The 25662-nt window shown below is 39.9% G+C and overlaps 1 protein-coding gene across 2 annotated transcripts in view; it reads right to left on the minus strand.

Annotated features, from left to right (window-relative positions):
* Positions 1-3099: 3099 nt before the first annotated feature.
* PAM (peptidylglycine alpha-amidating monooxygenase) overlaps positions 3100-25662 on the minus strand; it is a 68055-nt gene continuing 45492 nt past the window's right edge. Inside the window, exons 14-25 of one of the 2 annotated variants that reach the window (XM_088522001.1) lie at positions 23077-23382; positions 18241-18370; positions 13742-13858; positions 13094-13166; positions 12361-12568; positions 11641-11841; positions 10363-10481; positions 9122-9221; positions 7734-7787; positions 5780-5977; positions 4502-4558; positions 3100-4011 (exon numbers count right to left, since the gene is read on the minus strand). In XM_088522001.1, coding sequence (XP_088378127.1) covers positions 3830-4011; positions 4502-4558; positions 5780-5977; positions 7734-7787; positions 9122-9221; positions 10363-10481; positions 11641-11841; positions 12361-12568; positions 13094-13166; positions 13742-13858; positions 18241-18370; positions 23077-23382 — 1745 coding nt within the window. In that variant the 3' untranslated portion in view covers positions 3100-3829. The remainder of the gene's footprint in view (positions 4012-4501; positions 4559-5779; positions 5978-7733; positions 7788-9121; positions 9222-10362; positions 10482-11640; positions 11842-12360; positions 12569-13093; positions 13167-13741; positions 13859-18240; positions 18371-23076; positions 23383-25662) is intronic. The other variant, XM_088522002.1, reaches the window with a different exon arrangement.

A 25662-nucleotide genomic window follows, 5' to 3' on the forward strand; every position in this document is an offset into this window, starting at 1 on the left:
GGAAGGGGTAGCTCAGGGAAGGTACCTTTGTGAGCAGCAGCACCGGAATCCTAGTGCATCTCTCCACATGCTGGCAGGCTGCTCCGTACGGTTTTCCAGCCCCAGGCTCCAGCGACAGCAAGGGGTTTGCAGCTTGTGCTTGGCTAAGTAGCTGTCTCCACAGATTGCAAATCCTCCTGCACGCTGTCAGCTCCCCTCTTTCCTTCTGCCAGTAATGGTTAGCTCTGCAGCTCTATTTCCTCAGAAACTGGAGGGGAATTTGAATGGCATTTATACCACAGTGTGAATTTTGCTAAAAAGTTCTGATAACTCACAAAGGAGCAAGAATATTTTTGCTTTTAAGAACTGAAAATACACTTCTTCATGACTAAGAGAAAAATGGTGCTAAAACCTACTCTAGGGTTTACCAGGGTCTATTGTAAACAGAAAACACAATGACCATATTTCTACTCTCAATTTCAATGGACAGAAACATTTTTGGTACTCTTTGTATTGTACATTAAAGTTGTCACCAATGTCACCACCATTAATTTTGGCTCTCATGACCTAGACAGAGGAATCATTTCCCCATTTCTGGGTACATCCAGTACTCAGTACATTACAAGAGTACAAACTGTGCAATGTGTCATAACACACCTGGTCAAAACTAAACATGCATCTCAATGTGCAATTAAATAATAAAGTTACGTTTGAGCTGCTCAGTAATCTCCCTGCCCTATGCTGTATTGCTAGGCCATAAGCAGTATAGTCCACACGCAGGTATTTCCACAGCAAGGCAGAAATTCCTGGCGTCCCTCTTCTGTACTGTGACCCACACTGACTCCTAATGCTCTCTGGCATGACAGACGTAAGTGACCTAAAAATTCTGATAAGACACAAATAAATCTAGTTTTGGCAAGCAAGCAACTGTTGCAATTTACTGTATTGATCTATAAATCTTCATTAACTACTACAGTGCACTGCTTAATTAGAAAACTCTACTTAATCAAGATGCTTCCCAAGGAATCAATTTATACCTAATGATACTTATGGCAAGGACAGCTGCTTAATTGGGATGGTAATTTCATTTAATTGGGGCACCTTCAGATGACTTGGTGCTGCTTCGGCCTGCGCGGGTTGCGCTTCGGTTTGTTCCCCTCGTGGTGCTCCGTGGGGTTTCGCGCTGCTTTCCAGCGAGGTCCCGAGCTCACGAGCCCAGCGCTCGCGACCAGAGGCTGCTGAAAACATTCACCACATGCTATGGGGTTTGGTTTTTTCAGTTTATAGAGACTTGAGAGAAAAAAAAAAAAAAAAAAACTGGCAGTTCTTGAAAGTTGTTGTGATGCGCTGAAATCTTAAAATCGGCAATTAAATGTTGCCTGTTAATAAAATGGGCTTTTCTTTGGGCAAATTGGTGTAACTCAAATAAATCTGTTTGTTCCAAATCCACTGTCTCACATCAAATAAGTAGTATTCAACATTTAGCACATAAACAGCATTATTAGCCTATATAACCTGCTGGGATAGAGAATGATCTGCTACCTTATTAAAGTTAAACCTGTGAGAAGAGAAAGCCCGTGCTTCTCTTTTTGAGCAAATTTGGTGCTGCTTGATGAAGTAACTGGTAGCTTCTATTCTCCAAGTGCAGCTTTTCCAGGAGCAGGAGGTAGCAGTCGGTGCCTCCAAGCACGCCCACGCGCTCGGCCATCCGGCCCACGTGAAACCAGCCGTCCAGCCTTGCCCCGGCGCGGCCACAGAGCCCGGCTCGCTGCCGGGGCCGCTCAACCCGGCCAGGACCCCGGTTAATGCGGGTTTAGTCTGTCTTGGTTTGTACTTGCAATTACGCTGTGCTCACCTCCGCCAACCATCAGCAAAACAGAGCTTTTTCTTAGTGCAGATGAACATCAAAAAAAAGGAAGGAGGCAGATGCCTATGATCTGAAAGCAGAGAACATCCAACATCAGATGGATGGACCATGAGCTGCCCAAATGCCAGAAACATTCACCCTCACTGATGGCCTCTGACAAACCCTTTGATCCTGCAGAGCTGATGCCACCACTTCTGATAGCTGTGTCACTACAGCTTGCTTGTCGCAAGTCAACTGCTCTCAGAAAATTTCCTGTAGACTGACTTTCTTCTTTAAATAAAGTTTTAGAAGATTCTTCCTAATTGCCATATTCCTTTTTATTCACATACATGGCAATCAAGCCCACAGATAAAGATAGCCCTGTCTTTTTTACACCAATGAGAGAGAAACTGGATGCTTTCTCCCTGCAACACTAGGAAAATATAAATTAGCTGGAAAGGGAAAAAAAGTTAGAATATGAGCTAATGACAAAAACCATGGAATAGCATCTGTACTGCGGCATTTTAGAAAGCTATCCCAGAAATTTTGCTCTTCTCGAGGAATAACAACCTGCTGAGGATTTTAAGCTTTGTTCCAAGAAGAGAGTTACAAGTCCTGCTGGTTGAGGGGAGAATCCTACCCCTTCTGCTCCAGGGTCCCTGTCCTTCTCCTCAAAGCACCTGCAAAAAGTCACTGCCCCGCTCCCCAGAGAAACCCCCCAACTCATTTTCCCAGCTTCATTCCCCGTTGGCAGCGGCCCATCCAACACGGAGGTCCCTCCACAAGGCCCGACGGCAGCAGCTCAGCCGCCGCCGTGTCCCGCCACGCTCCACCCCGCAGCTGCTCACGCGGCCCCGGTGCCATCCAGCGGGTCCTCTGCCCATCTCCTCTTCCACGAGGCAGCGCCTGACCGAAACGAGAGTTCCTGGATGAACAAGGAAGGAAGAAACCTGGAGAAACGGGAAAACCAGCGCCCCAAAGCAGGCACCGCTAGACACCTACCCTGACTGCTTTGCGTATGTAATTTGAGACACAGGTTTCCTCTTAGCTGTGACCATGTTTTATTAAAGTAAATACCCTGCAGTTTTTATATACAAGTAAAATTTCTTTTTAAAGGTTTAAGCTTGATTTTGTACATGTATGGAAATTAGTCTTGCTTAAAAGAAAAAAAATGTGACATAGGAAAATATTGTCTAGCTTCCATACAAAATAGCACTTTTTCTCTGCTGGTAGAAGACATGAAAATTTTCACTGTATTAAGTGGTCTGTGTAACTTTTACAAAAGTCGTATACAAAAAAACCCTTAAAGTATGCAAAGATTGCAAAGTACACTCTGACAGCTAATGCTCTGCGAACACTTTATTACACAAATTACATTCAGCTTCTGAAAATAGTGTTCTAACAGTGATACCATCTAAAAATAAGACATCCCCGAAACACATCAAGTCAGGAAGAAGAAAAAAAATTAAATAGATACTTTTTTTCTTTCCTTCAATGCAATATAATGTTAGTGATTTTAAAAAAATAGAAGAAGATTTAGCAGCTTCATTTTCTTGTGGCACTGTATTTTCTCTGTACTGCAACAGGTTAAGGAGATTGAAGAGGAAAGGCACAAAAAAGAAATTGGCAACAGAAGAGTTACGGGAAAAATATTTGGATAAAGCAGATAATAGGACTTATTTACAAATACAGAAGAGGTCCCAAAATTGAGATGAGAAAATACTACTGCTTTAAATCAGTGCTGCAATTAAAAGAAGATAGTTTGCTTTATTAAGATGTTCACATAAAAACAACGGCACTGATATGAAACTTCCACACACTCCTCCACTTAAAAAAAAAAAATCAGAACTAAAACCAAACAAAAAAAAATAAAGGAATGAGTGTACAGCCCCACACAGACTAGTACAGTTTACAATTAAATACACAAAATCTTAAACGTGCTTAAGGGAAAAGGAATCTGACATTCTGGGTTGAATCGTATAATGGAGAAGTCAAAGGCTGGTTTCAGGATGACGACGGTGCTGCTGGCGGTGGAGGTGCTGAATACTCTTCCTCTGAGTCTGTGCCATCATCTTCATCTTTCTCCTGGTCGCTTCCTTCAGTGCTGAGCCGGTCAAACCCCTTCCTGCTGTAGCCTTTGTGACTTGCAAAGAAGTTTCCAAGGTTAAGGCCACCACCACCCTTTCCTGTGGAATGCAAACACGTGCCATAAGCTTTGCTTTATTGCACAAAGTGAAAAAAAAACGTATTAACACGAGAACGGAGATTATTCTAAGTGTCCTTCTGCAAACCACTTAAATTAAAGTTTCAAAAGCTTTTTTTTAAACATCCACAGTTGGATTAGAAGCCTTTGCCCAAGCTGCCTGTGTTCCCACCGGTTTGCTTGTCTTCAGTTTGCCTGTAAGGCCAAAATTCACCATTTAATTTCCCAGACACTCAGATAACACCTCAGCTATTTGCCTCCCGCCAGCAGGGCCACATCCTCTCTGGTGGCAGATGTTCAGAGATGAAAGGTGGTTTCAAAGACGCGTCCTCATAGAGTAGCTGAATTTCTCCCTCTACTCCTCACTGAGAGGAAGTTCTATTCCCAGATCTCAAATCTCTCATTCAATTAGAAGCAAATACAGAAACAAACTCCAGTTGCTGGGTTCTTAAAGGCCCTGGAGTGTCACTTACCTCGAAGTCTGCCCAAAATTCTGCCTGAACTTGAATCAATTTTGTGTTCTGCATCAGCTGAAAAATAAAGGAGATTTCAGAAATAAGTTTTAAATCATAATATATGTTTAAATCATTAACTGTGTTTACTGATAAAAACCACAGACACTCAATAAATTGATCAGCACTTCTAAACAACAAAACTAACACTTTTCAGCTTCCCTGCTACGGTGTAATTATGATTTCTAACCAAAAAAGCCAAAAATCGTACTATGAATGTTCACTTTATGCTGTTTCGGCCATTAAGAAGATTCACAGATGAGTTATTTCTGAGAATGTCACTTTTTCAACAGTTCACATTTGTTACTCTGAAGATTTTATGGGGAGAACGAGAACCGATAAACAAAAGGATCCCTAAACAAAACCAAACCGAAAAACTCCCCCATCTTGGTAATTCTATTAGGAATATAAACTGCATGACCAAGCTGTTTTTTCGTTTGTTTGTTTTAAATATACTACTCAGTATCTGCAGGTGTGTGCAAGGAGTTTCCTTTTCCCAGTGTAACTGTATTATGCTCCTTCACACAGGAGGTTCAGGCGCTGAACCCTCAGGGGCCTCAGGTTCAGGCATGGATCCAACTGGAATGCAAAGATGTTATTTTGGGCTATTACTATGGACTACTCTTCTGCTGTAGTTTAGAGTGGTAGCACCTGTGATGCTAAATGTATTTATTTTAACACAATGTGGCAGGAAGCTACACACTGAAATGTTCAAATAAAACACATCAAGCTCAATTACTCAATAATACTGCAACGTTGAATTACCTCCTCTTTTATATTACATCCCAGCCTATGATATTGGCAGAACTAAGTTATCGGTGCATTCCATATCCCCCTTCTTCCCTGCTTGAGGATAACTTGATAAAGAGACTTATGTCACACAAAATAACAAGTGCAATGATCAAAGTGCTACTACAGCCTTTCAATTTCTCCAAAAGGCTATTGCATGATATGAAGTAAAGACAACTTTACATACTTAGCACTGTTACTCTTAACTAAAGCTGTCACAGCAATGGATGGAGGCACCTAATAGGAACATGTTTGACTCACAAAACGCACAAGATGGTAGTGAACAGTAATTCCCTCAGACACGTTTACAGTTTGCCTTTTGCTTACACCCATCCATACAGTAGGGTCTTTGCTCTTCGTGGTTTAAAGATCCCAAAGGGAAGAAGTGTTGGCGTGGGATGATTTTTGTCATGCTCTAGATAACTATTCTCTCGAGTGACCCGGGGTTACCTCCACAGGCCGCTGCCTTCCTCCACCGAACGAAGGCGAGAATGGCCAGCAGGACCACGACAGGGATGATGAGCAGAGTCGTAATGAGAACGAAGGAAACCCCTGCACTGGCCTGGTGCACCAAATGCTGCTTCTCCTCCTTCTTGAGAGGCTCTGTTGATTGTGGGTTGTTTCCCAGTTTGGTTTCTATAATTGTTTCTGATTAAAAAAAATATTATTAAAAAAAAGAATCAATCAATAAGCAATCAAATGAATCAAGCAACACAAAGCAAGGCCTTAAGGAAAAGAACAGGCTAGGATACCTGAGGTCTTGAATAATAAGGAAACAAAAGACAAACATTTATGAGACAATTTTAATTCTTGCTGATACATCTCCAAAGTAAGATAGAGTCTGAATCACTTTACTTTCTAGAAAGGATGCCCTCTCCATTCCTCTGATGAGGAGCTATCATTTAAAACATGAGCAAATCCTTTAAAAAAAAAATTCTTGCAAATAGGCATATGATTTATTATCTATTAAATATCTCCATTTGATAATAATACTACCACAAGAAATTAAACCAAAAAATCCAGCATGCTATATTATCATAAAATAGAAAGCATTTATTGTTCTTTCAAATAATTTGTGACAAAGGGCTAAACTTTCAAATGCCACATCCCATGAAAGACCTTTGGCTCTTGAAGTCCCAAGAGTTTTCACAAGCTGCATCGGGAGATCCCTGCCTGTTTTAACTTCGGTACCCTATGCAGTTTCAGAGATGGATAAGAAACTATTTGCAAATACCCCTGTGGTACCACTGCATTTGTCTGTGTAACAGCAGAAGCAGCAGGCGGCACAGCGGCTGCCTCAGGAAAGCTCAAACGCATCCACCTCTCCCCAGATCCATCATACCACTGATGCTGTAACACTTCTCTTCCGAGTGCTTCGGGAAGATGGATGCACCAATAGAGATGAAATAGAAGGCTAATAGTTTGGGCAATAGGAATTTACTGTTTATACTGTCAGCCTATTCTACTTTGCGCTTGCATTTGGCCATTTGGATCTTTTCATATATCTCTCTGTGTCCAAAGGCCTAATTCAATCCACAGAAGCTCTGAATTCAATCAAAGAAAACCAGTTAAGAACAATTTAACATTTTACAAAGGCCTCTCCATAGCCAGGTACTGCTGCTCTGAAAGGGAAATGAACATTTCCTTCTTCCATCCAGGAGACTGATGAGACAGAAGATTAATGGTTTAAAATAATTACTTTTCATCTCCCTGACTTATTATCTTACCCCTTTCAACCTCATCTATACATGCTTCTTATCTCCTCTGATTAAGTCCCAACATGTTTTTTGTTCTTTTTTTTTTTTCATTTTTCAGGCAGATAAATTGGAGAGGAAAAAAAAGCAAATCTAAGGAGATAAATCTGAATATAGAGAAGGCTATTTTTTGGTTAAGCAATGTAACTGGCAGGCCTGAAAGACCACGCACAGAGATGAACCAACTGCTGTTTTGAGAATACCTGCGGCAGGGAGGGCAGGAGGGAAGCGGCTCTGGGCAGTAACTATCGTGGTCACATTACAGTTATTTCTGCATCTAAGGGCGCTGACACAGATACCAATCTGGACACAGCAGATGGTGATACAGAAATGATGCACTGGCCAAACTCAAGGTTTAGGGTCTGGGAAGTGCTTGTCACCGATGGAAAATAAATGTTTGGACTGGCTGCAAAATCAGCGTCTACCAGGTAACGCTGTGACAAGAGGCCTTCTCTTGCCTCCTATGCTCTTTTTATCTCTAGTAACTGCATAAAATGATGGTGATAAACAGAACTAGCTAGTCAGCATTTTCCCCTCCAGAAGTTCTTAGCGTGAGTGGTCAGAGCAAAATCATATTATCATAGCACAGTCACACAAAGTCACAGGGTAAAACAGAGGGTCCCTTCATGTCCATTATGTATCATACCAACCTTTCACTTCCTGCACCTCAATGCCAGCCTTTTTAACTGACCGATGCTCCACTTCTGTAAGACACAATTGATCTTCAGGACAACTGAAAACTTAAAAAACCACTCAGTGACATTTCCCTGCTAGCTTCCCCTGATGTACCACACAACCCCACAGGAAACAACTACGTTAGCACCTGAATGTCATCGAGGAGAATCAATATAAAGCATTCAACAGCTCACAACCCCATCATAAATAAATAAATATTTCTCATGCTAGAGAGAGCTTTTATGGGTATGCGTAAAGTCCTTTAAAAACCATACTCTTAATTGTAATCAGAAACATGTTGGACTAAAGCCTAGCTGATAAGGACTGCTTAGCTACTGCAGTTTTATACTGCAATATATGCTACAGAATAAACTAATACACAGGACCCTCTCTGACCTGCAAGTGGTAAGTGAATCCAAATGGTAAGTATTTTTTGTGTCCTCATATGTCTTTGAATAAAAGCCTGGAGTGTTCTTGTTCACGCTGCTATACGCAGAAAGAGACACATCCAGGCAGACTTACAGCTTATCTGGTCCAGTTTCCTTTTATCAACAGCAGCTGGTACCAGATGCCTCAAAGCAAAATCCATGAATTATAAACAGATAAATATGGAATAACTGGCTTAGCCAGAAGTTCATTTATAACAGCAGACTGTTCAGCTGGTTGACTAACGCTCTGAAGCCTGAGGCTTTCTCTCTCATACATTTTTTCCACCCTATATAACTTAACAGTGGATTATATTGTCATTGCTATGAAAGGTCTAATCCCTCTCTGAATCCTGCCACACTGATGTCTGATAATCAGGTTCCTCTCCTCGAAGTCAAGCTGCTTGGTTTGGGGGTTACTAGATTAAACTGGGAAGTATTTTCAATTAATGGGAATAGGACTTCAAATTACACTGGATTCCTTTTCTAGCTGTAAATAATCCCAATGAGATGAAGATCTATTTATGTTGACTGGTGGCTTTATTTCAGCCTCCAAGAATTTCCTATGTGACAACCCCTGAGGAAGCAGTGGGCTTGACAGCAAAAAATACAGTAAAAGAAATAAATGCAATCCTCACTTACAAGCTGAAGAGTCATGCTTTTGTTTAAGCATGTACCAGCAACATGATAAGGGATACTGTGAGGCAAGTGCCTTTTGATTCCTCCTTCTGTGAAAAATCAGTTTATGTGCCTAGGACTTCTTAACAGCATACACAGCAAAGTGGTCTTTCAAAAAAAATCTGAGCTGCAACATACAACTTATGGCAGAACTCCCAGTATATGAAAATTATCATTAGGCCACCAAGCTTTTGACAGCATTTACTTATCCGGGGCTACAAAGTGTGCAGTTGGGACACTTGAGAACAAGAAGAACACACTTTCTGTGGATGTGAACTTCCACACTGTTCTGGCATGAACATCTCCAACAAACACTGTTTTATCTTCTGAAGCAACAACATCGTGTGGCATCTCAAAGCTCTGTAAGGATAAACAGGCACAGGTTACCTAAGCATCTATGCACTCACAGTCTGACAGAAAATAAAAAGGTTGGTTTAATGCTGAACTTGGACAGGTCCTTAGACCTGAAATCACAGGGGATCCTTGTGCCAAGGCCTAATATGAGCAAAGGGGAGCAATTTCCTACCTATCGTGCATGTTTGCTTTCTCTAGGGACATCCACACAGAGATTATTGGGTACACTCATGCTAAACAATTTATATTTATATTCTTGCAATCAATTTTATCCTCTGAAATAATCCACTTGAAAGCTAAACTTGCTAACAGAGATACATACTGCACACACAGATTATCAGCCATGGCCATGAACAGACTTCTAAGCTAACCGTAGCCTATCAATTAGAGATTATTTTTTGTAATGATATGGCTCTATCCCCACTATAGAACGATATTTTTTAAACTTTTAAGCAAGGGAAGCTATGCTAAGAGGCAGCATACAAACATGCCACCAGAAGAGCAGCTCTAATTATTGATACATGGCTGCTAAGCTATATCACTAATTTCCTATCAACTCAGCCTGAGACCGAGCTGTTCCTTTACCCACAGCAGCGTGCTGACGTTCAGTGGAAACACATCATTGCTTATAAATGCTCCAAATGGAGTAGGTGAACACAGGATCCTATTTCACAAGCTAGGATTTTAATGGATGAAATCCCGTAACTTACTACAGACAATGTATTAGACTCTTTAAGGCATGTTATAGACAACAGATCATGAGAAATATCAGTAATTATATTGACATATAGTTATTAGTCATAACCACAAAAGAGGTACAGACAAGTTTGTGACAAGAATATTTCCGGACCTTCATTTTTCACAGGACTGTCTGCCAGAAACCAAACAAAAACAAAAACCAAAAAAAAAAAAAAGCCCCAACTTCTTCTGGGTGACGGATTGTCTTGAGGCTTTAAGCATGTGGTATAGGTAGAATATAAGGCCCATAGTTCAAGGGTCTTTATCAAGTTCATACCATAAAAAATTCCTTTTGTATACTATTCTATACATTGTGAAACATCTCATTTCCCTAAGTGTCTTACAAGAGGAGAAGTAAGATGTCAGCAGCACCAACTGGATGCACAATGCAGTCTCTGCAATACTCTACCTTTCTAACGGGGCTGAAAGTATCAATTATTTCTCCAGTAGAGAAGTTCATCACAAATCCTTGCACTGGTTCCGTCTCTCCAGGATAAGGCATTCCATTAACTGCGAAGAGGAGACCACCTGCAACAACATCCACACTTACTTTTGCAACCCATACACTGCTCACTGCAGCTGGGAGCAAGTATAACAGCACAGATGAAAGCAGCTGTCTCCAGACAAGACCGTGAGCGCATCAGAGGCAACTCAACAGAAAACCCAAGCACTGCAGGAAAGCCAGACGTGTAACTTGGGCTTTGAAGATATGGAAAGCTTGCCAAAACAACATGATGAAGGTCAGTCTTTGTGTTGACTTTATTGCTGAAGGTGTTGGGGAGACTTCCCTAGTCCATATATATATTTTTTTTTGTAGTAGAGCTGTCAGAGGAGCCATCTCAGTTTGAATACCGAAGGTATTAGATAATTTAGAGATTAACAGGACTAGATGGTGTTCACCTGAGTCCTGAAGGAACGTAAATAAGAAATTAGAGCCCAATTCCAAAGCAGGAGTTACTTTGGTACTCTGCTGCTATCTACAGAAAGGACTAAAAGGGGTGCCTGGGAGGTAGAGAGCAATGATTCTGGTTTCCATCCGCAGGTAGATGGCAGAGTCCATAACAGAATAAGACTCCCGAGTACATGGATGAGCATCTCAGTATCAAATGTCTAACCTAATAATACAGTAATCCTTACTCAGATTTTGATAGGAAAAACAAAAATCAAAGAAAAATAAAAAACCCCACAGCTTTAAGAACTGTTTGCTTTATATATATATATATATATATCTATATATATATATATATCTATATCTATATATATCTATATCCCCCGGGAGGCTATATTTTTTTTTTTCCCAGAAATTCAGTCATTTCCTTGATTGTTTGGGAGCCTTTTATTTTGTTCTGTTTAATGGAGCTTGAAATGAATATTTTAAAATGTTATTAACTAATTATTTGACTGTAGAGTCACTGAAAAACAAAGTCTCACCTACTTGTGACATCATATTTAGTGAATCTAATTAATCATTTCTCAGGAGTAGATGTTATATTCTAAGCTTTTTTTTTTTCCTCCTTCCCAAAATAATACAGTTCTAAAATTTTCCGTTACATCAGCACACCTTTGAAAGAGAATAAATATCTTGCCTAAGATGCACAATAGCACACTTAATGGAATAACACTATATATTGTGATACAGTGTCATTAAAAAAGCACTTGAAATCCAAAGAACATGAAAAGCAATTACCTGGCACATAGGAAACGGCAAACAATTCTCTTCCAAATGATTTGTGCTTGATCTCCCTTATGAACTGCCCACTCCCTAACTCGAAGCACTGGATGCGACCGTTCTCCCTGTCTGCAACGCAGAGCTGCCTGAATTCAGAGATCAGGGCTAGGCTGTGAGGGATACGGAACTGCCCAGGTCCTGCTCCATCTGAAGAAGTGCCTGTAATGCAAGACACACAGATTTGTGTGAAGGTACACACTGAAACCATCACCTCCGACTAGAAACAACAATATTCCACCTAATGCATAGGAAAAGAATGAACTCACTTGGTTTGCTTTCCCTCTACCCCTTAACAGGTTTGTTCATTTAGGAAAGCTGTGCTGCTTTACCCTACTGTATTTGCAAAATCTGAATTTATGCATTAGCTATTTCTCTATAAAAACCTGGAGTAGCAGAAGGCTTAACATGTAAGTTCGGCAGAGTTAGGCAGAAACATGCCCAAGAACACGCCAGCTAACTGCTTTGAAAAATCCCCTATTATTAGAGAATTCATAAATACCCACTTTGGCTAGCTGTACGAAGTGAGAGAATTAGAAGGCCAAAACTCGTTTGCGCCTTTGAAGATATAACTGCAATAGCTCCAAAGAAGAGAAATAACACTGACAAGCTCCTGGCTCGTGATGACACACGCTCCCAAGAGCGGCGATACCAGTTCAGCACCACGAGCTCTAACTGTACCTTCACCCCACTGCTTGAGGAACAGCCCGCTCGCGGAGAACTGAACGATCCGGCTGTTGCAGTAGCCGTCAGAGACGTAGACGCTGCCGGTGACCGGATCCACAGCCACATCGGTTGGTTGACAGAAGTGATTTTTGTCACTGCCCGGTTGTAGCGCCGTTCCCAACATCAGTAATGGCTCTTTATCATCTGCTCTCAATTTGAAAACCTTTGTTTTAAGTCAATGGGAAAAGATAAGAGGTCTTAATTGCAGAAGATTATACATTAGAGGTATTGTTGCTCATGGAAAAACACATCAATTACTTGGTATAAAATAAATGTATTACCAAACATTACCTTAGTATATTGACTACGAAATATACTATCGACTTTACAGGAGAGGGAAATTTCTGCACAAAATAAAAATTTCCTGTGATTTCAATGCACGGTTTAGCTTTACATTCAAGGTATGGAAACTCAGGAATTGCCAAGCAGAGCTATAGCAGAATAATCTGTTCTTGTACAGAAGAGACACTGTTTTAAAAGATCAACTTTCATTTCTGCATATCCACATAACAAATTACTCCACACAACTATATGCCACTATGGCCCTGAGTTTCAAATTTTTCAGGTGTTTTCTTAATGTACTACAAATAGTACTAGCTAAATAACTGGTATCAGATCTGTAGGAAAATATAGACATTATCTTTGGCATAAGTTTTAAGGTCTTGGCAGTGAGGCTTCAGAAACATACCTGATGGAGCGCTACATCAGTGACCCAGTAGTTACCATTTTGGTCTATAGTCAAGCCATGTGGTAAATAAAATCTGTAATCACAAATATCAAGGGATCGAGTTAAAAACATTTTTCAGGAAGAACAATTTAAAAGAGCGTTTTCATGATTTCACTTTTTAATCTACAGGCCACCAAATGGTCTACTTATTAATAACATATAGCCTTTAATGAAGAAATCAGCATTACAAGATAAGAAGTTTCTCAACAGGAGTTTCAGCTTTGGAATTCCCTCCATCTCAGGTACATTACCGGGACTAACACATGCTATCTTTAAGGGTGATATACACTGGCCACCACTGCTTTTCGTTAATCTGTTTCTGTTAATCTGGCTAGCAGATAAAATGACATGAACTGCTAGAAAGCTAAAGTGCTGAGGATGCCAAATGGGTGAGTCAGATATCCTGTTTTTTTATTTTTGGTGGGGGGAGAATGTTTTTTGGACTGAGCAAACTCAGAGGCTACAACCATGGAACATAACTTACAAACAAGAAAGGTCTGGAGACTCTCCAGAACATAAATAAATAAAAAAACATGTATATGTGTATGTGTCTAAATATATATACATATAAATGTAATTAGTTCTACTAATAACAGGAAAATAACTTACAGATTTTTGCCCATGGAATGAAGCAGTTGAGCGTTACTTGGATTCAGCACCAGAATGGTGTCCTGTTCAATTGGTCCAACTCCTTGTTGTTGATATACAAATTTGCTGTCAAAAGAGCTACACAGAAATATTGGAACACAAAGCTAGGGTTAGCAGGATCCACTGATGGACAATACACATAACTCAAACTTGAGTTTTCCAGACTAATTCTAGCCTTTTTTCTTGTTAAGTGAACCTTATTATACTTTTGTGCCACTACGTAAGGGTTATACTGCTGGATGTCAAATCTTCCTGCTGAGGTTATGACTTCTGAAACATCAAATCAACACGGCAACAATCAAGACAAACCTAACTTTCCTCTTATTAAAATGAAACAAACAAACATGGAGTTTGCTCTATCATGGTGTTTCCGACTCAGTGAAATAACATAGCCTAACCAAAAGCATAGATATTCATCGAGGCAAAACTGTCCGTATGAGTTGGTACACACTATCTGAGGTATTTGATTGCAACTAAAATGCTGGAAAACATGACATGCTCCCCCTTTCACTCCCAATTTTTAAAACCATTTCTTAGTCCCTCCAAAGAGAAATCCAACTCTGATTGATGCAAGATGATAAACAAGAATATACTTGTAATAGCAAAGGCCACAAACACAGCTTTTAAAGCTATCTTGTACAACCCTAGCAGCCTAACCTCTGCATTACATTAAATATTCATGTACTGAGAATATTCAATGTGGCAAAGCAATTCTGGCTTCATATATAACCAGCAAGATATATGAAGTGTTTAACTTTCTGTCGAGACTACAATTAAAAAGCAATGTTTAGACATTACCATTATATATAGTAACTACCTGCTGCTACCTACTTAGTTCCTAACTGAAAGCAATAAATCCTGTTTACTATGAATGGTTATGCACAAGGTGATAGCTACTTAAACTCTCCGCTAAGCCCTCCTAAAAACTGTTTGTCTTAATCCTATAAGGAGATGCAGGGTAAATAGTGCTGGCTCACACTAGCCTAGGGATGTTAAATTTGCTTATTTGACCATGGTTCTGCAGTTGTTTCATTCCTTAGCATCCCTGAGCGTAACTGCCTACGAAAAGGTCTCCTGGTGTTAAAACAACTTTACCAAAAAGAACCCTACTCGCCCAAATTCCTGGCTCAATTTCAGTAAGTGGAAGGGATCTAGGAATCTAATGCACTTAAGGACTTATTCTAGGAGTGGATGGCCACCACCAGAGGACCAGCACTGGGAAGACTATACTCATGTCTGGCCCCAGTGCAGAATTATCCTACGATGATGCTGTAACTTCATAAATGCTTGCAAAGAACGTGCTGTGGGGCCAGGAAATTTCTTCCAGCTCCTGCCTGATTTTCTGCCTTTTCTGCTTTCCACAGCAGCATGAGAGATACTTTTGCACATCCGATTTATCTTGGTTGAAAGTGTTTCAGTCTGTCCCACACTAATGGAGTCACTTAAGACAAAACGGAGAGAACAATTTATCCTCTCTAGCCTTGAGCTCTGTGCAAGATACGTGATATTATTAATCAGCAGAGCTAATCGCAGAAGAGAGTCTTACTGACTGAGCGGTCCTGCACAAGCTCCCCAGAAAACCCAATTGCATCTCTTTGGAGAAGGGACCATCTACATAGCTTAAAAATATAGGATATCTTCTTAATAACAGTCCTGTCCATGTCCGAAGCATGCTCTGTCGACCACCACCTAGTTTTTTTCCTGAGAACTGAGTGCTTTCAGGATAAATATGCAACTGGGTAGTATTTGTAGTAAAGAAAACCTAGGGAGCTTGGACTGTAGTTTTGGGAGAGGTCTTTTGTGCACCTGCTCCTTAGGAAGTGCCCTTGTGCAGGGGTAGCATCTTTCCTCTCTCAAGAGCAGAGGACAACAAAACCACTGGCACTCTTTTCTCCCTAGAGTTTGAGGCCAATCTCCAACATAATCAATGTTCCTCTTTTTCAACCGATACAAGAGAAAACAAACCACACTGACTTCTGCTAGTTAAAAAAAGAGTCAGTAAAAGCTGAACAGCTCACTATTAAATACCACATGGTTCTGCTCTCAGCATCATTTTCGACGAGGTTTTGCACTCTGAAATCAGAGCACCTCTAAAATCCGCAGCGTACGTTACCACCTCTCATTTCCACCCTCAGCTTACTTCCTGTGTTATTCTTCCACCTTTCCAGCTGTTGGCTTGCCACCACGCACAACCTTTATGGGCTACATATTCAATTCAGATGGAGCACCTCATCTCCGACCTCTGGCAAGCACAACCCTGAGCTCTGTTCCTGACAGATACCCCCACCTCAACTCTCCTGTCTAGCCTTTGCTGTCTAAGAAGGCAATAGCAGCCTTCCAGGAATGCACTTGATATTCTTTATTATGCCTTTCATAGATTGCATAAATAACATGCATTTTTCATTTTCACCACAAAAAAACAGAAGAATTTTCAAGTAATTCACTGCTCAGCTGGCCGAATAATTCTCGTTTTTTACATTTTGAATAGCATGCGCCACATACTGCACAAAAGACTGTTCTGTAACTGAGGAGGCTGTGGGGTAAAGGAATCTGACTCATTTATTTATTTTTTTTCTTTAAAAAAAATCCCTCACAGGAGGAATGTTAAAGCCACTGGAAAGCTGCTACTATATTAAAGGCCTCACATTGTATACCTATTTTTGCCTTCTCCAGCAAATGACAATTGCACTATAAAACAGCATAGACTGTTCACTCGGCTACATTTAGTTGAATAAAAATCTAGCTTTTATAGCACGTATTAATAATGCATTGGCAACATTTCTGCAGTGTCTAATAGCACAGATAATTTGTTTACTTATTTCTATACTGTGCTGGTGAAGCACCGAAACAGGAAAAATTCTGGGCCTTAGGGCTAGATTCATCACTTTTATGATTTGCTGAGGAATATTATATACTCAATTAATTGTGTATTTGCAAGCTAATAATAAACACCAACTTACAAGGCTGATATCTTCCTAAGCCTCCCCCAATCAAATGCAATAATGGCCCTCAAAAATAACAAATTCTTCTTCCCTTTTACTGAAAAACATGGAGATATACTCCTTCCTTTTCAGCATAACCCATGAAAAGGTCTCCAGCCTCTTTCGTACACCTATGTCAGAGCCAAAAATGAAATGGGAAGGTTTTGTTCGTCTGTAGCTTCTCCACCCACTGCTTGTCAAAGTTTTGCGCTCTGGTCTGCAGGAACATCTCTATTGCCAGCCTCCCCAAGTGCACATTTAAAGTGAGGAATTACGACCACTGCCAGTCTATTTTCAAACATTTTTGATTCAGTTCTGTCTTCAATGACACATAGAACGGCATTTATAATCTCAAGTAGGAGGATGAAAAGAACCAAATCAATACCAGCTTTCACCTGAAGTCTGAGTAATGCAAGTTGCAACATGCGTCATCCTTTCAAAATTGTGCAGTCTATATTTGTGTACACTTGAGCTGCAGAGATGGCTGATATAATGCGCAAAAGAGACGTAAGTGACTGCCTTATCTCTTACATTACGCTACTTATCAACCCCCTCAAATCCAACCAAACAACAAGACATTACCATAAAGCAGTACTCTAAGCATCCTGTGTCACTATAAATTTGAGAAAACTGCTCTATTTTTTTCAGAAGTTGCTTCATGAATTAAATGAATTAAGATTAAAAAAAAGAGAAGTCGATAAGAACACAAAAAAGCATATTTAAGCCACATCATATTCTTTTATAAGCAAAGATTATTACCCCCTTGTGTTCTGTTATAGTTTCATGGCATTTTTCCCCCCAAAAAATGTCCATTTGAAAGTACGACATACTGTTTTCAAGTTCATAGATAAAAGGTACCATAATCCCGAAAAATCATACTTATTCGGAATCTTTTATTTTTAAGATAATGTACATTTGGGTCAAAAACATTTGTCAGAAACACTGCAGAAATCTTCATTTTAAGTCTAGACTTTTCTTTGAGATACTAAATGCTGTGTCATCAACTGAATAGATCAAAGCCTTTTTCAAGTAAGTGCGCTGTAACATCCCAGTTCTGTTGAGAGGTCATAAATGCAAGAAAAAACAAACTATACCAGAGCTACCTTTGCATATTGCAAGCTCACGTCCTTATAGTAGTATATTATACTAAACCATTATTCTCCCAGACTAATTAGCCCTGCTGAAAGTTACAGAGAAGCAGGGGTAATTAATGTAGGTGAAGATCAGGTTCACATTGTTCTACATTTTTGGGACCTAATGTACTACCTTTTCTCTGCAGACTCATTCTTGCTGTCTGAAGACCTGGCAACCCCACAGTCCTGAAATGGCCGGTCATCCCTATGAATTTCCCAAAGAAACTTTTAGGCTAAGTGCAGATAAATCTCGACCTGGACAGGAAAGGAGCTGCAATCCTGATACCCTTTGTAGCGTGCACCAGTCCCATCTTCCAACATGCCACTCTGCCAAATGTCTACTCACTTTTCATCCCAGACATGATCACCTCTGTGGAAGACAACAAGGTTATTTTCATGGTCCAGGGCCAAACCAGAAACTTGGCCCAGCTTGAGGTCTAAGCCAGGCCAGTCCACCACCTCTTCTATGTGGAAATCTATCAGAGAAAGAAAGAACAAAACAAAACAAGACACATTCATGTATTTTATTTACATAAAAATAGAAAACTGGTTAACTGGCTTTGGGCGAAAAGGTTGTTGGAGGCCACATGAACATTTTCTTACATGCACTACTTCTATCAATGCATTGCAGTTTGATTCCAGGCATTATTTTAATCACAATAAATCACATCTCATGCACAAGCACTGGCATCCCAATATGCATGTGGAGACAGAAACTGCAAAACCACTTTTGGCACTGTTTTTTCCCCCATCTCATCAGCATACAGGTGCACAGATATTAGATGACCTAGGAATGCTTTCTCTAGTGAAAGACCATAGAAACATACAATTACCAGTCAAAATCAGCAGGCAATTTTATATATTTCTATTATTAACCTAAAATAATGTATTCTAAACCATGGATCACCAAAGCCCCTAAATATCAGAAGGGGTTGACTCAGGTTGATTCACTAAAAATAAATAAATAGGTGAGAAGAAAAAAGAAAAAAAAAAAAAGCAATTGTTAACACAAAGAAGAAAAACAACTCAGGAAATCCTGCAAGAAAAAAATTTAAACAGCATTAGCTCTGCCTAAGATTTTATCCTAAGCCAAGTAATATTATGTCCATAAAAAGGTAAGAGATGTCTAAAGAAGAGATCAAGAAGGGTAGAACATCTGCTATTCTTATGTTTTAGCTCACTGTTTTTAAAAACACATATTGAGTAGTTTTTGAATAACACGTATCTGGTCTTTTACACTATGTATCAAAAGCACAGTGGGTCACTTACTAAATGCCATTAAAAGGGTGGACACTTTTTGTGCATAGAGTTCTTAAATCTTAATGTCCCTTGAGAAGAGGAGAAAGAAACATAAGGGGAAAAAAATCACGAACCTTTCTGTTTTTTCCTCAGGGGGTTCAGTATTTTTTATTCTTTACCTCTGGGCATTCTTCCCCAGAGCATTCTTCCCCAGAAAACCCTTTCAGAAGGTGCTCTGAAGCCAGGCAGCTCACAGAAGTTAAGACTAGCACCCAAGTGGTTTGAGGGGGCTCAGTTTGGGGTGACTTTCTAAGCAGAGGAAAAATGCAAAGGGACACGACCTCCCCCCAAACCTGCAGGTTGCAGCGTGCAGCCTGACTGCTGGGATAACCGGCAGCCCCGGGAGACCATCTTGGGAGGGAGGCTGAACACTGAAAACCTACCACAAACTAGAAGATACATTTCACTCATGTAGCTTCGGATACCACAGGTAGGGCAGGTGCTGGAGAAACTCCTTCGCTAACAAAAAAAACCTAAAAATCAGCATCTGTATTGAATATGAGGCAGTTATCAGAAACACCCAGAAGAAACTCTTTTGTACAGTGATTTTAGCAAAAGCTCCAAGCTAAAAAAATCATTAAGAAAACAGACAAACAAACAAAAAAATCATACATCTTCATCAAACCTCCAGTACTTGTGCACAGTTCAGTTGGTAATGGCAGGTGCAATAGCTGGTGCAGGCATAGATGGTAGGAGTTTTGAAAGATACAAAAAGGCTGGAAAATTAGAGCCTGCATGGTAGCTGTTCATCCAAAAAGGAGTCTGAGCTACCCTGCAAAAAGCTTGTGCGCATTTATGCTGCAATGCTCTTCAGGCTCCTCAATCTTTGAGCCTCTCCCAAAAGAAAATGGAGGGAGGGAAAAAAAGCATTACATATGGAAAGTCAAAATTTTGGCCTTTGCAAAATGGTGTTTTCCAGAAGGCACTCATAACAAAACACAAAATTATTGTAGAAGTATATTGAGAAGATCAGGAAACACACATATATGGAATAAATAGAAATACCATTCCGCATTAAAATGATTCCCTATCATTTTGCCTCTCTCTCCCCGCCCCTTTCTTTCCCCCCCTCTTTCTTTCCCTCTCTCTCTCTCCCTCTTTCTCTCTCTCCCTCTCTCTCTCTTTCTCTCTCCCCCTCTCTCTCCCCCCCTCTCTCTCTCCCTCCCTCTCTCCCCCTCACCCTCTCTCCCTCACCCTCTCCCTTACTCTCTCTCTCTCCATCTCTCTCCCGCCCTCTCTCCCCCCCCTCTTTCCCCCTTTCTCTCTCCCTCCCTTTCTCTCTCTCTCTCTCTCTCTCTCTCTCCCCCCCCACCCTCTCCCTCACCCTCTCCCTCACTCTCTCTCTCTCCCGCCCTCTCTCCCCCTCTCTCTCTCCCTCCCTCTCTCTCCCTCTCCCTCCCTCTCTCTCCCTCTCCCTCCCTCTCTCCCTCCCTCTCCCTCTTTCACTCTTGGTTGTTAATGAGATCTCTAAATCAAGAACCAGGTCTTCCATATTGCAATTTAAAGTAATTCATTTGATTCAATAAAACTACATAGATTTAGCATGTGAAAATCAGCCTCTAAGTAATCTACAAGTTAAAAAATAGACCCTCTGTTTACTGGTAAAATTACAATTTACTGCCCATAAATCTCAGCAAGCTCTTTTTAGCTCTTGACTTTACAAACTTCATTCATGCTGTGTTTATGCACTCCAGTCAGAGGAGTCATTTAAATCTTGACTAATGGAAGCAAGCACTGCACAAAGGAGTTTTAGAAGTGAAAAAAAAAAACCTACACTATTTGCTGTAATTAAAAGGCATAATTCCATCAATTTCATCAATGCTGAAAAATAGAACGATCGATTAGTGGCAAGTTATAATAAAATAGCACTGCAGTAACAGCAGGAATAGAAGATTATAAGCATAAGATTACCATCCTTACTTAATATAGTGGTCGCTTGTTATTTCAGGCTATTACATGAGAAAAATTGTGATATTTAGAAGAACGGAGAGTTTTTAGTTTAGAGTATTTTAAAAATAGCTTTAATTCTAGCAAGTTTTTCAACACTTAAATGAAATGAATGCCTAATAGAAACTAGGATCTGGTCTTCAAAGACATTCATAAATCTTTTAAGATCTTGGTAACAAGAACTGGTATCTAGCCTATGAACTTGATGAGCAAAGATTGTGCGTGCAACCTTAGGAGATGAGGTGTTTATGTGTATATATATGTGCGGAGATATATATATTATATATATATGTGTGTGTGTGTGTGTAAATACACACACTTTTTTAATTATATATATTTAAACAAGTTAAAACAACTCAACACTTCTTCCTCTAGGATGAGGAGGATCTGTTAGAGAAACTAAGTTCTGTTCTAGTATGGAAATACTTCCGAAACTAGACACTAAACATGCACTAAAAGATTTTATTGCTATAGCAATCCTGTTATCAAAAGATGGCGCTGACAGCTTCTGCAATTATGAATTTCTATAATGTTAGCAACATTACAAAAATTAAAAACTGAAAAAAAAGTGTCAGTACTAAATATTTAAGATTATTCCAATTTTGCTTTTTGACACAATACAAAAAAAAATTCTGCTAACAGTAACACTAACTGTTCTTTCCTGCAGTCAGGACTGGTGCCATATTGCGTGCCAGTCAAGCCATTTATTCAGCTCACTGAATAAAACAGAAAGGCAGTTTCTATCTCCCTTCTCCTCTCTCTCATCACATTTTTCAGGCTGAACTCAAGAAACGGGCTTTGCAGAAGTGCATACAGACATTACTCTTCCAAGCATGTGAGTAATGCCAGCCGCTCATGGAGTTATATTTATGATTTGCACTTATGTCAGGCACATGACAACTCTCACTTGCTTCTTCCCTCTATGCCAGTCACTTGGCAGGCTCTCATTTAAACCGAGCGCCATGGGATAACATTGCAAAGTCTTCCTCTTTGGTCTCTTATTAAACACAAATTAAATATTTTGCTGTACTTGAATGCTGTAACAGAATCTCAGAGGTAAGCAGAGATCCTCCAGGTTAGTATTTGCAACCAAAATAAAAATCAGATGGATGAGGAATGATGTATACCTCTTGCACAGCCCTTGAAAACATCAAGCAACATAAAAGCAAGCACGTGTACAGCTCCCACATAGCAATGGCTGCCATGCACGCGTGTCACCTTCGCGTACGGGATGCTCCACACATGCTGTAGTACCCGGCTTTCCACATTAGCGAGGAAGACTAAGCACAATCAGCAGCACAGAGAGCAAAAGGCAAGGAAACACACACACCACTTCCATGGCTTTTGCTGTCATAGAAACCTGAAGGGAACGGATCATGATCCTGGTATAATAAAAGGGCCATGCCTTGAATATTAGGCTAGCCAATATCAACAAAATAATAATTCTGAAGAATATTTCAGGATTTACCACACTTCCTAGATGACAGAAAAACAGCCCTAGGATTAAGAATATAATTTTTGTAAGATTTGTTATCTGACAAACCGAGTCATCAGAAAACAACTTATAAAGATTATCCCAGTGAGTTATTTCATAGTAGTTAGTTACTTAAGAAAACACCTCCCTTTCTGTTACAACTATATCCTTTATTCACCTGGGTTGAGCAAAATTGATATCAAATTGCGAATGTTGACAGTGGAAAAAAAATCCTCCACATTCCAAAAAGCACGAGGATTGTCCCATCTGTACACATTCTTTCTTCATAAAAAGGAAGAAAAAACTCCCATTAAAATAGCTCTAAAATAAAGGGAGACAATTTTTATAAGTAGGAAGACACATGTAAAATACTTTCCAATGCCAATTTGTATTCCCTTCAGATCTTGCTAATGTGAATCACAGCTCTCACACTGAATGTCATTATTTCAGCTGCTAACCCACCTCCCGTATGTTCTTTGTCCCAGCTCCCCTCACCACGTGTAGGTTGTTGCAAAGAGAAATGTCTGTTCTCTGGTGGCCTCAAGGTGGATTCTAGTCTGTGAAATTTGTGAATTCTGTCTCTGACAAGAACAGCATTGTCCCTCTCATCGACATTTGTGACCTCTCTGGCAAGATCCTTCTTTTGGACTACATTAGCAATCTCGGCTACCAGATCCGAGTCTGCCTTTTCTGTAGGGTTATACTTATGCACATGAACAACATCTTCCCTCTCGCCTAGCAGCTTGGAAAGGAGTGAATAGAAATCACCTGCACAGAAAAGAGAAAAGATGAGAGGGGGAAGAAATGAAAACAGTTAGATTGCAGTTTTCTAAAATTTCAGCAAAGTCTAGCGTGATAATGTTATTCAAACAGTCACAGTCAGATGCAGTATAAAAGGGAACTGCTCCACAAACCTTCTTCACCTTAGATTTACATACAAACGTCCACTTCTATTAGACATTTTGCCATCTAAAAAATCGCATCCCAGCCCAGATATTCTTGCAGGGTGAGGGGGAGGAGGATGCAAACACCCAACAACTGGATACTTTCTGAAAGCAATATTTATAATGAGATTAATCTGGATTATCAGACTACTGCAGTTTTTTTTTTATATGTATACACATATGTATACGTATACACATACACATATATGTATACGCAAAGGGATAAAAACTCTACAGTTTCATCAGCTTATGCATTAATAAAACAAAGCAGCAGCCACACACTAGAAAATAAATTTATTTGAAATTTGTCATCACACAAGAAGCTTGGGCTGTAAAAAAAATCCTCACACTTGCAAATAAGACTCCATACAACAGGCTGCAAAAAGATGACTGTTAAACACCACATCAGTCTATTATATTTGAAGTTCATGAAACTGCTGCAGAACCACTTCCTTCTTCTAAAGAAATTAGTAATAGCCCTCAGTCATAGCATCAGGTGGGAATGAAGGGATTAAGGTTTTCAGTACCTCTCAACCCTCCCAAAATTAAATCACACAAAATCTACAAGTCCTACTTTCTTGACAAAAACATTCAGACTCTCTGAACTGGTTTTCATTAGATTAGTTTTCCTTTAATCCTAGAAAAAGGATTTCAGTGGTAACAATTATATTGTCTACTAACCAGCAGGTATCCAGCTTGTCTGAACTGATTAACCAAGCATCTCTGCTGCCTTAAATTATACCAGTTCTTTTAGAGCCAACCTCAGCTACACTATCTGAATGAAGAGAGACATTCAACATGCACTTGTAGCTCATTTAACTATACTTCTATTTCATTTTAACTACAAATTACTGATAATTAAGAATTTGTGTTAGTGCATTGTATTGTGAAGAGTAAGAGAAGAGCAGTCCTGACAGAGAAGTAAAACTGGAAGCTTTCACAAACCAAAACAAAGCCAAGCCACCACTAGCAGCTCAGAACAGAGGAAATTATGTCTTCTGAAAATGACCTAAAGAGATTCTGTCATGTTTATAAACAGTCCTAATTCAATGACTTTTGGCTAGGCTTCCACTCCTTGCCCTTGAAAAATGAAATCTCCCAGGTGAAAACTTCTGACAGAAAATAATTACAGAAGTAATAGGACCAATTTCAATGAAATGAACAAAGAAAATTAGATCAGAGAAAAACTTGTTAATCTGGCATGCTCCGTAATCATCCTACTGCCACTCAACTAGTCCAGCTGCTGATTCAGAACAAACCCATACATTCAAAAAGGATGATACAACAGATGTTTTGGATGCAACCATATTTATTCTGGGTTGTCTAGTTTCTACTCGAAGCAGCCAGGAATTGGCACTGATGTCGAAACATATTTGGAATTTCCTTTACCTAGAGAACCACAGTGAGAACTAAAGTGGTCCTCACGGGCCTTAGCTGTATTTTTGAGCCACGCATTTGCCCAACAGTTCCGTACGCTTGTGCAAACAGGAAGCCGAAGTCCTCTGCCAACTTCTTGGCGTGACAGCGCTACTCACAGTAGTTGCAAAGCAGAAAGAACGGGTGTGGATCCAAAAAGGGGAAATAGTTGTCTTGAAAACTTCTGGTAAGTGAACATAACTAACTGCTCCCTAAATTCTACACACCTAAATTGAGGCTCATATTATTTGGGACTAACTTCTTTAAAATTCCTTTCTGATCTTCAGCTGGATACCAATATATTTATGAGCAGCATCTTCTAAGAAGTAGCTCAAAGTTCACAGCTGATAACTGGAAAGCAGCAGACTCATGTTGTCTCTGACTAACAGTTACTATCTGCAGATATTGGAATATCCAGCAAACATCAAAACATGATGCTGCGTTGCTGTCATACAGATGTCTCGTACTAGCTGGAACAGCTGCTGCTTGCTCTCTGATGGAGTGAAGATACGCACTGGGAAAGGAACATAAGCAAAATGCCTGGCATTATTCATTTGGTAGTGACCGAGTCGAGATGGCTTGACCTTTGGACAACCTTGGTGTGACTAGAGAAAAAAAAAAAACACATAGGGGAATGAACTGATTAATCCTGATGAAATAATTAAAATTCCAGCATGTATAATTAATT

This window comes from Tinamus guttatus, unplaced genomic scaffold, assembly GCF_059628265.1.
Source record: "Tinamus guttatus ecotype Peru unplaced genomic scaffold, ASM5962826v1 Tinamus_guttatus_pri_ptg000142l, whole genome shotgun sequence".
Taxonomy (NCBI): Eukaryota; Metazoa; Chordata; class Aves; order Tinamiformes; family Tinamidae; genus Tinamus; species Tinamus guttatus.